The sequence below is a fragment of the Anarhichas minor genome, unplaced genomic scaffold, assembly GCF_050575085.1.
Source record: "Anarhichas minor isolate MPS153535 unplaced genomic scaffold, ASM5057508v1 ptg000018l, whole genome shotgun sequence".
NCBI classification, from domain to species: Eukaryota; Metazoa; Chordata; class Actinopteri; order Perciformes; family Anarhichadidae; genus Anarhichas; species Anarhichas minor.
In genome coordinates, this window is record NW_027466464.1 from 9939607 (window position 1) to 9955960 (window position 16354).

The window sequence follows — 16354 nt, forward strand, 5'->3', positions numbered from 1 at the left end:
TCTAACCACACTTAAGCTGTGTCACACCAGACAAGTGTCGCTTCATGAACCGATGTGTTCCCTCTAAATCCAGTGCCCTTTTAACTGTGTGACCCCTGCACGCTTTGATGTCGCCCTTTTCCTCTGATGCACAACCCACCTCCCCCAAAGTCCTCCTCCTCCTTGTTCCCTTCTGTTTCTTCACATTAGGACCCGGTGGATTCTCTGTGCCTTAGCTTCGCTTCCATTCTTCTCTGCAATCACTGTCTCTCTGTCCCCTCACATCTCTCTCTCTCTCTGCCTCGGCTGCACCCTCCTCCTCTCTGAACCTCCGCGTTCTGTCTCCGTTCTGTTCCCCTTCAGTCTCTCTTTCCTCTGGCATCTGTGTGTAATGTGGCTCTTGAGGGGAGCATAGAGGCAGGGACATGTGGTGCAGTGTCTTGGCAGGGGAAAGAGAGAGAGAGAGAGAGGGAGTTGAGGGCGGGAGGGAGGGAGGGGGACTAGCTTCTTGCTTGCCTGATGGCTGCCAAGAGGCCCACATCTGTCTCTGATCAAGGGGTGCACAGGCAGCAGCCATGAAACACAAACACGCACCGACATTGAGAGGGACGGCTGGGCTGACTGTCCTATTTACAACAAGTAGCCTAAACAAGAGGAAGAGCCCATGTGAAGGGAACAGAGCTCGGCTTCCAGTGGGTGGTGTTGCAAAGACTCAACAGTCATGATGGGATCAGGAACAGCTCGTCACCCCGCCTGTACTCCTGGTGGAGAGGGACACTCCAGCCACATGTAAACGCGCATCCACATTATATAAATATAAACTGTGACACAGAGAGTCAAACAAAAGCAACAAGAGCGCTACAGCAGCTAAGCGCGTGAGCTAAAGGCCATGTGTCATCCCCACCGGTGGCGTCACTTCTCTGTGTGGTGGCCCCCGACGTACAACCGTGCCCCACCACCATCCCGCACATTTCTGGTGACATAATGAAGCAAAAAAAGTCATTATTGCGATTATGGGATCCTGACACCAGTTGGACTACTGTGCTCCCTGGTGTTAAATCCACATTTAATGAGGCTTCTAAATACATTTGGCGCTGTTTCAGACTTGAGCGTCGCTCTCTCTCAGTGCCGCTTCCGCGCGTTACGGAAAGAATTAGCCCTGTTTAAGTGCCTTAAAGCAAGGCTCTGAATCCCCACCAGTTGCAGGGCGGCTCACCCTGCTCTATAATCTCCCTGCTTATTGTTATTTGATTGCTGAGCGCGCACGGAGGAGGTGACGGTGCGCCCGCCGCCTGGAGCTGCCGGGCGCTCAGCCCCCGCAACCCTGACTTCACCCTGCACAGACAACCCCAAGGAGCAAGACGAGATAATGAAGGAGGGGGACTTGTGGTGGCTGATGAAGATAATGATTGTAATGGTGATGATTGCAGTCTTATTAGTGGAATCCGACGATGACAGTGTATAGCTTTTACGCACGGTTTCTTGGACACCGGCGAATTCACAAAGCAGCAGGTGATACGCCTAAAAACCTGTTCTCATCCGGATGTGAGAAATCACTTTAATCAGGCACGGGTTTGTTTATTTCCCTTGATGAATAATTAAATCGCAGAAAAACAAGGGGAAAACTCGGGGTAAACAATGTGATATATGCATATAATCAGCTCATTCACAGTCCAGTGAGCAGCTCCCCTACGAGCTGGGACAGATAACTGTTTCCGATCCTCTAAATATTTCATGTTCTTTAGTTTTAAACGTGTAACAGCTGGCCGGGCACGGGGCTGAATTAGTCAGACTTTAATTTAAAAAGTCATCTTGGTTTTGGATCTCACACACACACACACACACACACACACACACACACACACACACTATATATATATATATAACCCTTACCCCCATATTTACGGGTTATTGGTGCACAATGCCTTTACCATGCAGGCTATTATTGAAATAATGTGAAATACATTATAGGGATCTCCTGAAAAATACATAGATAAACTAACAGTAACGTATAAATCCAGCAGATTAAACCAAATGTCGCGTTTAGACTGTGATTTGCAATATTATTTGTTTTCCTTTTGGCGTGTTTTGGTGGAGACAGACCACGCGTGCGTCAAAATGAAAGAAGTGACCAAAACTCACCATCTTCGCCTCTGACTCTCAATGCCAGATGACACATTGCAATTAAAAATCCAATCAGCGATGACTCAAAATCCATCGTGGATGATGCAGAAACTCGCGGCGAGCTTTAAGTTTATAACGTTTCCACCTCGAACAATATAAATGCTGCTGTTCCTCCAAAAAAAAAATCCACACCCCTGTAGGACCAGAAACCGCTGGCAGCACTCAAATCGAGACCACTTCAGGAATAATCCCACGGCGTTTATCAAACCATTGATGGAGGAAATTGTGTGCCAACTACATGTCATTGATGGAATTATATTTGCCTTTTAAGTCTGTCCATTTAGTGGAGCGATGCCACTCAACCTCATCCAAAAATATAGTGAACAAACAAACAAACTCCTTGATCAATACGGCGTGCGCTCCGCAGCTGGGAGGCTTCGGGCGATAGCTGCGCTCCAGAGACAGCGGCTCCAGGGTGCGTCAAGTTCCGACTGAGAGCCTCTCAGTCCCCCGTATCAACCCTCTATGCGTCTCCGCGTATTTTGCGCACACGAGGGTCGGTCCTCCTGTAGAGGCTTGGTAGTATAGCAAGTCCACAGTCGCAGCTCTCAAGGAAGCATGAGTCCGAGTGTCAGTAGCTGCTTTTTGTAATGCTCACAGAATAAGACATAAGAAAAAGGTGTTGCGCTTTTGCTCTCCAAAAAACAAAGAGACCGTGCACCCTCCTGCGGCACCGCTCGTCTCTCCTGTGTGTCTTGCTTCTTTCTGGTAGCAGCTCCGTATAGCCTGACACCGGACCGGCGTGTGTCCTGTGGACGCGTCTGGGAGGCGTGCGTAGTGAGTGTGTGTGTGTGCTGGAGTGATCGCGCTTTTGAGCCGAGCAGCTATCGCGTTACAGTCACGGCGCCTCGGCTCCACCCCCTCCCGTAGGTCGCTGATCATTGGGAGGGAGAGTGAGAGAGAGAGAGAGGGTGGGAGAAGGAGGTGTGTGTGGGGGGGGGGGGGGGGGCATGTGCCCCCCTCTCTCTTTCAGAAGATCCCACAGATATGAGCTCTTCCACAGATAAGACATTGTAATGGTAAACCAGGATGCAGAGCTTCTCCTGAGGCTGCCTTCAAAAGGAACACAGAGGGGGGGGGGGGGGGGGAGGGAGAGAAAAACCCAAGACTGAGAGAGAAAGGGAGAGAGAGGCAGGGAGGAGTGTCTCACTGGGGTAAGGGGTGGCAGCGCAGCAAACATGGCACAAGGCCGCCTTTCACCACTAAACACATCAAACGCCCTGCAGCCAATGTCAGAGCCCTCAACTCAACGGAGGGAGACCACCGCCTCAGCCCTGCCCCAATCTCTGCCCTGCAATCAGCAGGCCTAAATACAGAGCGGGAGGCCGTATAATGACACAGCTAGTGAGCCCAAAATAATCTGCTGAGAAGGGCCTCTCCGGCGTCCAGCCCATGTGCCCTGCCTCTGGCTTGTGTTACCGTGTAATGTAAGGGCCTGGCTGAGGCCTGGCTGTGCAGCGAGGTGCAGTATGCAGCCTCGCTGGCATCTTTATTTGGAGCGGCTAGGCGCATTCCTGCAGGTCAGGGCACACAGGAAACTTTAGGGGGCAACGTAACACACGGCGCACCTTGCTGCATGAACTTTTTACCTCTTATACCGGCTTTTTTAACTTAACGGTGATCAGAAAATAATACGCTTTCAGAGTCTCCGTCATCTTGTTCTCCCATGACAGCCGTGAGCCGCAAACAAAGTCAACAAAAGCACCCCCCAATGCCCTTGACAGAAGGTTGTGTGACAGGCCCGGGTGTCACCGTCTGCCTGTCACCTCCGTCAACTGTCATCCCCTGCTGCTCTGCACCCCCACAGGTTGACTAGATGCCATCAACTTGCAGCTTTCTTGCGGCCTGTCAGTCTTTTCTTTAAGCCCACCTCTCGCCCGAGGGTGCGGCGGCTGTCAGACGTCACTGTGATTGGCTAATCTGAGCCTCTGGGGGAAGCGGGGGGGGGGGGGGGGGGGTTCGGGACTGGTGTATACCAGTTTGCCAAGTGCTACTTTGTGTTGTTTTGGCTGTGTGTATCGATGAGTGGGCATTGATTAAACTCTTTTTGATGAGCGGCGGGTGATCTTCACTTAACCCCCCCCGCGATGACCCTTTCACATGAGGCAGAGCGAGATAAAGAGAGAGAGAGAGAGAGAGAGAGAATACAGCCACTATGAGACCTTCAAGCAACACTGGGTCACTTCTTACTCTGCTCTGTCCCTCCCTCCCAGTCCCCAGGGGTCATTTGATACTCCTCTCCCCCATTTGTCAACATCTCTGCCCGCACTGTCGGCCCTCAACTCCCCCAATAATATTGGGTCAACGCATGGCTAATGGAGGGCAACAGTCCACTGGAGAACCAGAGAAAGAGAGAGATAGAGAGGAAATGTTGTGTTGATCCCACGAGGGAACACTGTCGCCTTCATATCCCCAATTGGGTGATACCATTTTTTCTTTACTTACCTGCAGTATGAGAGCGGAACACAGTCACTCCCCAGTTCTTCTTCTCTTTGTATAAATAAAGAGCAGTATAGACATTTATCATAGTATTCCCTCTGTCGTCTCCCCCTGCCCTGAAAATACAGTCGACAAATGGCTGCCATACAGTCCAGCACACCTGGGCTGCGTTCACTCGTGGGTGGTGGAGGGGAACACAACAGGGTCTTTCTCCCCCGTTTTGTGCGTGTGTGTGTGTGTGTGTGTGTGTGAGAGAGAGAGAGAGCGACAGAGAGGGAGCGATAGATAGCAACCGCTGCCATACTGCCTCTCTTATCACAACCTGCCCCGGAGACTGACAGCATGACTGATAACTCTCCCTCTCTTTCTCTTTCTCTCCCCCAGTCTCTGTCTCACACATCGCTCGACCTCTTTCACTCTCTCACCACCTCTCCTCCCCCCGCCTCTCCCGTTTCGCCAGTCAGCCGGCTGCAGGATTCAAGGAGGAAACTGTGCGAAAGTCTAGTCGTCTCTTGGAGAGGCCGAGTGATCCCAGTCAAGGCCTTCGGCTTTCCTCTCTTCATCACCGACGGACACGGTTTTAGATCTAATGGTGGGGGAGATAAGCTAGAGATAGCCTCGACTTGACCCTTTCAACATCTCGAGTGTGTGTGTGTGTGTGTGTGTGTGTGTGTGTGTGTGTGTGTGTGGGAGGGCATGAGGGCATTGAGAGCACATCAAGGGTCAAGGAAGGAGTTTTGTGATCCCCTTTGTTATTCACTGTGACACCTCAGCTAGCAAATATCAGAGCTGTTTGTTGTATTTTTTGTTTTTATCTTCACACTTTCCTTTGCTGCCGCAGTGACCCAGTGATTAAAGTTTCATCTGATCTTTATCTCGTAAGCACAACGAGGTGCGCGCACCCTCGTCCGCCCTGTGATAGTTTTACAGATACACCGATTCCTCCAGCGAGGAAGAATGTGCCTGCTCTCACCAGGAGGGCCCGAAGCGCTCACATCTTGTGCTATTTCTAGACTTACTGCCACCGTCAAATTCCTGATGGGCCACCCAGGCTATGGGCATGCCCTAGCCAGGGTAATAATTACACACACACACACACACACACACACACTTCAAGCCACCGTACGGTATACACTAATCTTGCTTCTGCTGGATTTTATGGAAACATCTGGTGTCTGGCTGCTGTCTCACCCTCACTCCTCCTCCTCCCTTCTGTATGTGCTACCTTCAATACCAAAAACAGCTCAATCATGGAAACACTTTCAGCTGCAGTTAGAAGCAGCACGCACGGCAGACACAGAGAGGAAACCTCAAAGCCGAGTACTGATTCATTTGCAGTACACAGCTGAGCCTAATGGGGGCAGGCAACTGCATCAAGCCAAAGCGTTGAAGAAGACCAGACTCCAGGCAATCTTTAGGAACATGGTGTAAATATGATCAAACTTGATGTTAGATTGTGCATACATTAAAACGATTACGATTATTAACATCAACGTGCACTTGACAGCCATCTACGCATCTAATTTGCTTCATGGCATAATCCGGAGTGCACTTAAAATCAGGCGGAATGCGTTCATCATTCAGTAAATAAGTCACAGAGGATGATGTGCCAAATGCCCTATTTTGATGAATGTATTAACCTGCTTCGTAAGTTGCCGTTTCTGCTTCAGATATGAGCTCTGCTCGTTTCACATTACACGGCGTGCATGCTGCTGTCAGCTCGGTTCAAAAAAATGTTGTTTGCTGACTTTAATTGCAAGACGCCGGCTCTATTCCCCGGCCGCCTCTTGTTTATGATACAGCATCATTATCCTCCGTGTGTTGCAGGGGAGCAGAGAGAAAGCTCCTCCTCGGCCGTTCCACCAGGATCTATTTTACCTCTGCTCCGTCTCTTTCATCTCCTTCCACCGGCCTGCTGTGTGTCTTTATAGTCACATCAAAGTGACCTTCACCACCCTTTTCCCTCCAAACCCCCCCCCCTCCACTCCTCCTTTCAGTCTGGAGACCAGAGAGAGGGGAGGGGGCTTATCCAGACAGCAATACAATACCTGACATGAGCAATTTTCAGTGAACAATGGAAATACAATTGCATAAAAACACTGCAGATGTTACAGCTAATCCATTCACGGATTATCTCTGCAGCTTGACGTTAAAACACCGTTGTTGTGATCAGAAGAAAGTGAGAGAATCCACTTCAGTGGGTATTTGTGTATATATATATGTACATTTGAGTGTTTCTTTTTGTGCACTCATTTCTGTGACAGTGCCCCCCCCCCCCCCCCCCCCAGTTCCAACCGCAGTCCATCACGGCAGGAATGAGTGCTGCATTAGGAGGCTATAATAAAAAGACAAGAGGCCATTCTCCACGGCTTGTTTACTCTGCGGGGCCTTTATCACTCGGCCTCCGAAGGAAAGATCAGCGCTTGACAAACCGGGGAGAGAAAACACTGGAGGACAAGTGCATGCTAATGAGAGAGAGAGAGAGAGAGAGAGAGAGAGAGAGAGAGAGAGAGAGAGAGAGAGAGAGAGTTTTCACATTTGCACAACTATGAGCTACAGTTTGGTCTGCTGCTACCAGAAGAAGACGACTCGTGTCTTTATCGTATGAAGTCGCGCACTTTCACTGTGACTAGAGACATATTGTAATGTTACATCATCCATGGGTTATTCTTGTATAAATATACCCATTTATACTCTGCAGAGGCTACATGGAGAACTTTGTTATTCTATGTTCCTTATTGTGAACAAACAAAACTGATCATTACTTTTTAATTCCGCTTCCCCGTATGTGTATCTAAACCCAAAGGTTTGTACTCAACATGTATACTTATGTGGAATCTAAACAAGAGCTTAATTTGGAAAAGTATCTGTTGTATGAAAACCAAAAGTGCAGGCAGCCTATTTCTAACTTTAGAGTTAGCGACACCGGAGATGTATCACGCCTGGCTACACAGGAAATATCAGCAGGGCTGATTTATTGTTGATTTAGTTCATGACATGTGTCAAACATGATGAAACAGCGGGACGGGAAGAGGAGGAAAGCCACATTTTGATGCGCTTGTGAAGAAGAACCACGCCACCGAGTCAGATGCCAATGACAGAAACGGGGAGACAGAAGTTTGAGATGTGAAGAGGAGATGTGCGGTGCATCTGCTAGAGAGGATGAAGCACACGAAAGAGTCACATCGACACAAAGAGGCAGACGGAGCGGCAGAGGAGGGCACTTAGGATAAGATGGCCGACAATTTAAAAGAAGCAAGGATCTTTGAGAAAGGCGGCTCCCTTAATGCGGGTTAACCCTGGTGCATTCGCATTACCATGGTAATCTTATCAATATCGTGTGTGTGTGTGTGCGTGTTTGTTTGCGTTGGAGACGGCTAAGCACTCGGCCCCATTAGCAAAACCTAATTGACTTACAGCCTTCTGACCACAAAGGTAGCATCTGTGTCAGCCATGTAAGGGAGTGCCCCGTGTCACCTCACACACACACACACACACACACACACACACACACACGAAGACACACAGGTTTAAATGACATTTGCTTCATCGTGCATCCCTTTGCCACTGATTGACCTTGACACGCACTGGCGGATGCAAAATGGACCGTATCTTTGTCTCCTTGAGACGAGATGGAGTGGGCAATGGAGCCAAAAGAGAGACGCGGAGACACAAATCTGCCATTTCGCCCCTTTGAACAGAGAGTTTCCCCTTTTTGAACTCATAGCTTTCAGGTTGAAGACATCTTGTTAGTGAAATTCTCCGCGTGCATAATTGCACGCTCTAATCTTTATTTATCTGACACACGTGGTCATTTTGAATCTTTGGGATCTTAAGCATAGAGCACATTTGGAGCTGTAGTATATCATGCTGCAAAATCAGAAAAATACCCAGGGTGCACTGCAGTTTTCTGTATCAGGCCTTTTTTTGGATGGCGGCCTTCCAGGAAGTTATAGCAGCAGATGAATCAATCTTGGCATGTGGGCTGTTTGTGGTGGGTTTTGGGTTATTACATACATTTTTTTGATGTAGCTTAGTTTTAGAGGGCTTACTGAACAGAATGACGACTTTGTGATATTTTTAAATCATGCTGTACCAAGCAGGTTCTAAAAAAAAAAGCTAAATATTGCCGTTGATTATCCCTTAATTTCAGTGCATAGAGGATGCGAGACTCAAACCGGCAGAGAGCAGGAACAGGGCGACAGGTGAACAAGACAAGCCCAAGGATCCATCACTACTTAGCCATGGGTATAGAATATCAAATGGACAGGAGACGCCTCCATCTCCGCCTGCTATTATTGAAAATGACTAATATATTCTGAAGAGAGAGAGAGATGGATGAGATATGGAATCCGATGGAGACTGACACTCAATCTTTCTGAGTAGTAATCCAATAACGTCTCCTGAGTTTCCTTATGGCTAATCAATTGTGCCGCCGCGCAGAAACAAATCACCATATCGCCGAGTCAATAACCGTCAGTCACGGAAATACCTCGCCTCAACTGTCAGTGTTTATCAAGCCCGGGCCCGGAGTCTCGGGCTTCTCGCTGCGGCAGCGGGGGAGAAGGGCGGCGCGGGTATGTTTGGTATGCAGCTGCTTGTAATTTAGATAGCGATAAGAGGGAGATTGCGAGGCGTTATCAAACGCGGCCCTGACCTCAGGTGAAGCCAAGCTCGACCAGAGTAAAGATGGATGATGATGTATGGCTGACAGGGCAAACACAACAAACAAGTTTATCAGGGGAGGGGAATAGGTCATCTCACGAGATATATATATACCCTCCAATGCTTCCTTCATGGTCCCAGGACAGCGCATGCACTCGACTATAAGTATTGACAGACAGCAAATGTCCCGTCTAATCGGCTGCTCAATTAAACACACGTGTGGCTGCAACCCATCGTCCTTCATGGCCTCACGAGTTGAGGCCCGCTGGGGCAGATGTGAGTTTTATTGTAACATTTCATCCTCGAGGAAAAATGACAGGATTTACAATTTACAGCCGGCACGGGAAGACGGCTTTACTGCAAACATTATCTTCATAACTCACCACCATTACACCGGAGTATAAGTCGTCAGATCTCTCTTGATACATGACACGGACAGAAGAAGACAAACCTGACCTGGTGCTTCGGACTGACTCACTTCATTCGCTCACTGTGGCTATACGTGGTTTAGGTGTTATACTGTATTAAACTGTCCAGGGTTTACCACCATGATGATGACTGAAACATGGAGCTGCTGTCACTGCCACAGCAGAGTTGACTCATGTTTGGCTCTGACCTAGATAAGCTCGGTGTTGTGTGTTTTAAATTTCTGTCTGAAGCATTTTACATAAATTTACGGCCCAGAGCGGTTTTTTTTTCGGGGGAAATGTTCACGATGAGGATCTTTTACCTTCCTGTCGTTACTGAGAGGATGGGCATGTTGGAAACGGTGGCTCGGTGACCCGACATTGAAATCACGAGTATTGAGTATTGGCTGATTGGGAATGTGCTTTAAAAACTCTTTTAAATCCCAGATTTAACAGCATTATTCCTTTTTTTATTTGCTTGAATTGGCAGAAAGTGTCAAACGACTTTCTTAAGTGGGGCTTTGTTAAGTGAAAAGAAAAGCTTTCCAAGTGAACTTCTCTTGCAACCAGATTAGCAGAATCCTCTGTGTCTCCACAGCCGTTAATTATGGAATATAATTATGAGAGCTCAACTTTCTGACTTGTTATTCTTTCTTTAAACGATGGATGAATCCCATTTAATATAAGGACACGAGAAGAACAACGTGAGATGTTTTTACTGATGTACATGTCAGGGATATCTCAATCTGATATCAGTACATCGGCACAATATCACATCATTATTGACTGTAAAACAGCCAGTTTTTGCTGCCATCGTTGCATATCTGACTGTGTTCCAGATATTGATAACTGACGCTCTGTCTGTGTTGAATGTCACATTACGAGTGTTCTGCTTCGGCTTGTTACACACACGTGTGTCTCGTGCCATTTGAGCTTAATGAACTTTGAGCTGCGCTGAATGTGACGAGGGAGACATCGAGACAAAGGCTCCTGTGGTGCAGAATTGACACAATGGGAATCTACCCCGAGGTCAAAAGTCTAGCGCAGTAATAGTATTTATTACTTAATGAATTACCAATTAATTAGTAAATGATTGCGTCTCCTCAGGCGGCTTGCACTGAGAGGCTGACCTAGTATCCTGTTTGCTGATCTTTAAAGCAGGCTTTTTGATTCCTGTCATTATCAGAATGAGAAATGTTGGATTTTATCTGCAAGGTTGAATGTTTTAAATGCCTTTATGCGATTCGCTACGACTCTAAAAGGTGTATTTTCTGAATGAAACGCACACGATGCCTCTTTATGCCGTCATGCAGCTCAATTCAAGATGCTTGAACGGGTGTTTAATCTCGATAATTTATGAAAAAAAGAGCTGTAAATCACGTGACCGTTGCCTGAAACATAACATTCTCATTTGCAAAAAAAAGCTGCTAAATATAAACCCCTGATTCATTCTGCTGCAGTTATGAGTCGGAAGCGTCGCTGTGTGTTTGGCTGGGTTTCACTTTGTGTGTGTGTGTGTGTGCATCATCTGTAAGTGTGTGGTTTCATAGTGACAGTTGAAAGTCAGATGTGGTTCAGGAGCTGCTAACCCAGCGGCCATCTTTGAAGGAGATAATGTCAGTCGTGTGAAGAAAGTTGATTTAGAAAAAGAGGACGTATCAACTAATTAGCTGAATATTAAAAACCATGACTGTAAGAGCCAACAGTAGACTAAATGAACAGTGTATCTGTGTGTGGGGGTGTGTGTGTGTGTGTGTGTGTGTGTGTGTGTGTGTGTGTGCGAAGGAGACAGTGATTATCTTCCTTTCCCTTTCGTTCTCTTCCTCCGCCTCTCACTGCTGCTTCTTCTGAAGAGGAAACAACAATGGCACCATTAAGTGTCCGCTGGGGTCTTTGATGTGAATGGACCCTAAATGGCCCTTTCAACAGCCAGTCAGGGGAGGGGGGGAGGGGATGACGGGGGGTTAGGGGGGAGTCAAGTAGCTGGAGTGAAGGGTAACCTTGCTTCAATGCAGTATATGTTAATTCGATTTAATGTATATCATTAATAACTACAATGAAAAAGTCAAACCAGGGGTTCACTAAGTCGAAAGGATTCTGTATCTGCTGCTGTATTTTTATAATACTCAACAATCCCTTTGATTGATATAAATACCCTAACTTCACTCCCTCCACCCTTGTCTCCCCCATTAAGTACAATTTCCACCGGTGCAGATCCGTCTCCTGTATCTTATCAAACCATGTCAAGCTCGACCCCCAAGTCACCCGCCAACAAGCAAAGAGCTCTCAATAAACGCCGAGTAAGTTGTCAATCATTTTGGCTGCATAGCCCATCAAAGATGGCAGACAGAAGAGCAACCCAGAACACGGGGATCTATATCACCGAGTGGGATCTCATGAGCTGTTGGGCTGGAGAGGTTGGGCCTTGCCACATGTTGGGGCTACTTCCTGCGTTGGCTCTGAGCCCTCCACAGCCGTGCACAGCACTAGTATGGACACTGGATGGATGAGCCTTATTGTGTTGGGTGAAAGCTCTTTATGCAACATGAGAATTAATTAAGTTGGATCAAAATGGAATTCAGAGCAAAAGTATGATTAGGAAAAAAACAAAAATTGGGATCAGGCCACAGAAAATCTTTCACTCGCCAACATTTGACTCGTCCGCCACAACACCCTGCAGCTCATCCCAGGCCAGCACCGTCATGCTGACCCCCTTCACACAGAGTAAACCACAACTGAATACTGGACACATACTGTTCTCTGGACTCACGGTGATGATTCGTATGGCCGGGTGTGAACGAGAAGGGAGCTGGAATAATACAAAAAAAAGGAGAGGTGATAAGAAGTAAAGAAAAAGACACAGGGAAGGAAGGAGGAGGGAGGAGAGAAATGAATCATAATGCAAGGAGGGCAGGAAGAAGGAGAGAGACACTGTCATATCTCTGCTGTAATAGGGGAACAGGAGCCTTTGCTGATTGGAGTTGCCATGGCAATGGTTGGCACCTAGTGTGTGTGTGTGTGTGTGTGTGTGTCTGTGCATGATTATATTTGTGTGTGCCTGGTTTTGTGTATATGAATGTGCTTGTGAGTATCTGGAAATGTTTGTTAGTGTATGTGCATGTGTGTGTGTGTGTGTGTCTGTGTGTGTGTGTGTGTGTGGAGGTGGGGGTTTGAATGGGGGATCTTGTTGGGGGATTATCAGTGTTGTCAAAGGCAAATGAGGAAGGGGACCAGAGAGGCACAACAAAGCGCTACTAGCCGGCTCTGTGGATGGTAAACACACTGTAAACACACAACCAGGAGGCAGACAGATGAGAGAGTGCGTGTGTGTGTGTGCATGTGTGTGTGTGTGTGTGTGTGTGAGAGAGAGATGTCGAACGGTAACACTGTCCTCTACTTTCAGCTCCGCACGTCAAAGTGATTGAATTTTTGGTAAGAAAGAAAGCGGCAGAGAAAGACGAGAGCCAGAGACAAAGAAGGCTTGGATGTCTGCATGTGAGAATAAATGTTTGTCCAAATCTTTAGACAGCGACACAGTTGCCTGCTTGAGTGCGAGCTTCTTCCTGCCAACACGTCCAGCTGACATTAGCCAAGTCAGAGAGAACTTAACATGCAGAGAATCGTGGAGACACACACAGTCCTGACTCAAATTTGCATGTGAAGGCGTAGAACTGCACAGGAAGTTACTCTCCACAAAGAGCACACAGAAAGCTAAACGTAGAACGTCTTCTGAACAACACTGTGTTGCTGTCAGCGCAACTTTTTGACAGCAACACACACACAAAACAAATACAAAAAATGAACCATATTGAGTGCATATGTAATCCAATTGCTCTCTGACAGCAATACACAAACAGCCCACTCTCCTCGCCTACAGGTAATGACTACAGCCAGACTCATTATTCTCAATCCCAGGTTTCAGGGTGGTTACCGCCGAAAGGTCAGGACAATAGCCTCTAATTGTTTTCGGAGGGGTCACCAGCCTGTTTGTCGAATCGTCTAAGCCGGCACCTGGCGTCTCATGCTCATTATTAATAATGGCCACAGTGCTGTGAGCGTCTCACGTCACCGCTCCGGGTCAATACGCTTTCAATCCGAGCGAGACAAACTTCAAAACTGGAGATGGTCAGAGAAAGCAGGCTGGATGCCATGCTGCTGAAGCCCACACAGTAACAGGATGATGGATGTGTTGAGCGAATCGGCCAGACTGTGTCTTGGACTGTACATTTGCAGTGTCTCTAACAGGATTAATCTTTGACATTCACTTCTTTTTGGACTCATGGATGTGTTTCTGCTGTGCACGTCCCACCGTCAGTCAACAGTGTGGGCAGCACTGATTTGTTGCGTTCAACTTTTCTAGTATTCGAGGCTATCGCTGCTCACGCCAACACCCCAGTTCTTCTATTTCATATAAAATGCGTCTCTTGCTGTGTAGCCAAACGTTTTCCCGTGGAAATAGCCACCAGACGCCGGGTATTAACAAGGCGATAGGCTGAGCCACTAATCTGTGATAGACAGGTGCATAATGAACATGTATTTATAGGCAAGGCAAAGAAGGTTTATTTATAAAGGTTCATGTCATACACAAAGGCGACTGCTTTTTATAAGGCAGCATTCATTCAAATACTCAGCATGAGATGTCAAGACGCAAAAGAATATATTGAGGGCTCAGAAATATCGAAGTTTGTTCGAGATTTCATGACAACTCTGCAGAATGCAGGGTTCTCCGTGGTCAGTTTGGACCCGGAGAACAGTTAGCAGAGTGCAGAGATGCATTAAAGGGATTTGTTCAATGCACTCCGGTAAAATTGGATGTCATCTGCATATTAGTGGATGGATTTATTTGGCCAAAGGGATGCACGTAGAGGGTAAATAGAAGAGGACCAGGGATGGAGCCTGCTGGAGCTTTCCCGATGATTTGACTTATTGGGCTGTTTGCAATCACAGATGCATCCCAACTATTAGTGTTCTTATTCTAAGTAAGCTGCCTCGCCGAGACAAATCCCTGCGTAATTGTTGTTACTGATTGTGATTACATCATTATTAATATCCCTGCTATGAAGGAATAAAAGACAGCAGCAGACCTGTCATTACAGCCAGTTTCAGTTTACACTCGGTGAATACAACAATCTGCCTGAGCCTGTTGTCGTTTCACTTCCACTTCAAATCCTCCGCCGCTGTGGGAAAGGGCTCCAGTTCATAAATCATTCACTTGTTATTCTGCAACCCAGATATGGAGGAGAGGCATGCATCGCAGTGTCCCACAGCCTCCTATTCCACATTATATCCGTCTTTTCTGCGACTCTGATAGAAATTCCCGGCGCAAGTGTCCGACTTAGCGAATGTCAATCTCTCGGAGGTTTGTGAGGAGACTTGCCTCCATGTGGACACAATGGGCTTTTTTTTTTTGACAGCTTCAGTGCCATGATAATTAGGCAGAGGTTGGAGAGGCAGGCTAAAACCGGGACGCCATTTGCAGCGTTTGCGTGTGTGTGCGTGTGTGTGTGCGTTGGTGGCGGTCGGGGACGGTAACGGAGCTGATCCACGGTACACAATGGACTGGCAGCTGCTGTAAACGATAGCAAGGTCATCACTACTGCAGCCGCTCGATCAGGACTGTGTGTGTGAGAGTGTGTGTGTGATGGAGAGTCTGGGAGAGAGAGGAGAAAGTGTGTGTGATAGAGTGCAGCTACATTTCCATCCATTTGTAAAAGGTTGTTAAGAGGACTTTCATAAGTTTCCAAAATTAAATGCAAATTAAGTGCATTTCCATCAACTTTATTAGAGCGTATAAGATACCTTAAGCAGAATGTACGGCAGGTGTCCTGGGTTGATGCATAGTTTCAGAACAATGGATCAAAGCAGAGATGTTGAATTGCTTTTCATGTTGTCATATTCATGTTGTCTGGAGACGGGATCACAGCCAGAACAGCTCATCAGTCGTGTTCCTTGTCTGTTCGTTGTCCATTGAAAGCATAAACTCCTCAGCACAGGCTGGATGGAGCAGGCATAACACAGTTTTTTTCCGCTGGGTCCGATTTTTCTAATGTGACACTTCATGATGTGCAGAAAAAAGAAAAATACTCGGAGATCTCGCCAGTGTGCGAGTAGAGTGTGAAACGGAGGAAGTAGAGAGACGTGTGCACACACAGAGGAACAGGCTGTACCTGTGAGCCGATAGTGAGGCGGCTGTTATTCAGGTGTTTTTCTCCTCAGTTGATGGGGACTCTGACCTGCCCCCCCCCCCCCCCCCCACACCCCCCCTCCACGCAAGTCAACTCCTAAATCAGACGTTTCCTGGTGAAGAAGAAACACAAACAAACTGAGCCATCATCACATCAGCTTTCAAAGTAGATACACTGCTAAGTTCAGTCCTAATAATCAAGCAGTGGTAACCAACACTAGAAATAGGTCTAATCCTACAGAAATAGAGAGAAACACCTGTGTGGGGGGGGAAGATAGGTGTGTGATAAGCAACTAACACCACCTCCACTGGTTTGACTTCTCACCTTGCAGTGATGTAGCACTCCAACACATTCTCCCTCCCAACTCTTCAAATACAGACTGTTGTGTCAGCGGCCCTATGCTTCACACTGTGACGCTCTATAATGACTGTTGGGATGCTCATCTTTGTGACGATCGTAAAGAAAGAAGTCTGGATTTAATGAAGTCTGGAGTGT

General features: G+C 47.3%; 1 protein-coding gene across 3 annotated transcripts in view; it reads right to left on the reverse strand.

Annotated features, from left to right (window-relative positions):
* nrp2a (neuropilin 2a) overlaps positions 1-2945 on the reverse strand; it is a 53335-nt gene extending 50390 nt beyond the window's left edge. For all 3 annotated transcript variants that reach the window (XM_076095053.1, XM_076095052.1, XM_076095054.1), the window contains exon 1: positions 2122-2945. In XM_076095053.1, the coding sequence (XP_075951168.1) occupies positions 2122-2197 (76 nt within the window). In that variant the 5' untranslated portion in view covers positions 2198-2945. The remainder of the gene's footprint in view (positions 1-2121) is intronic.
* Between the last annotated feature and the right edge of the window lie 13409 nt (positions 2946-16354).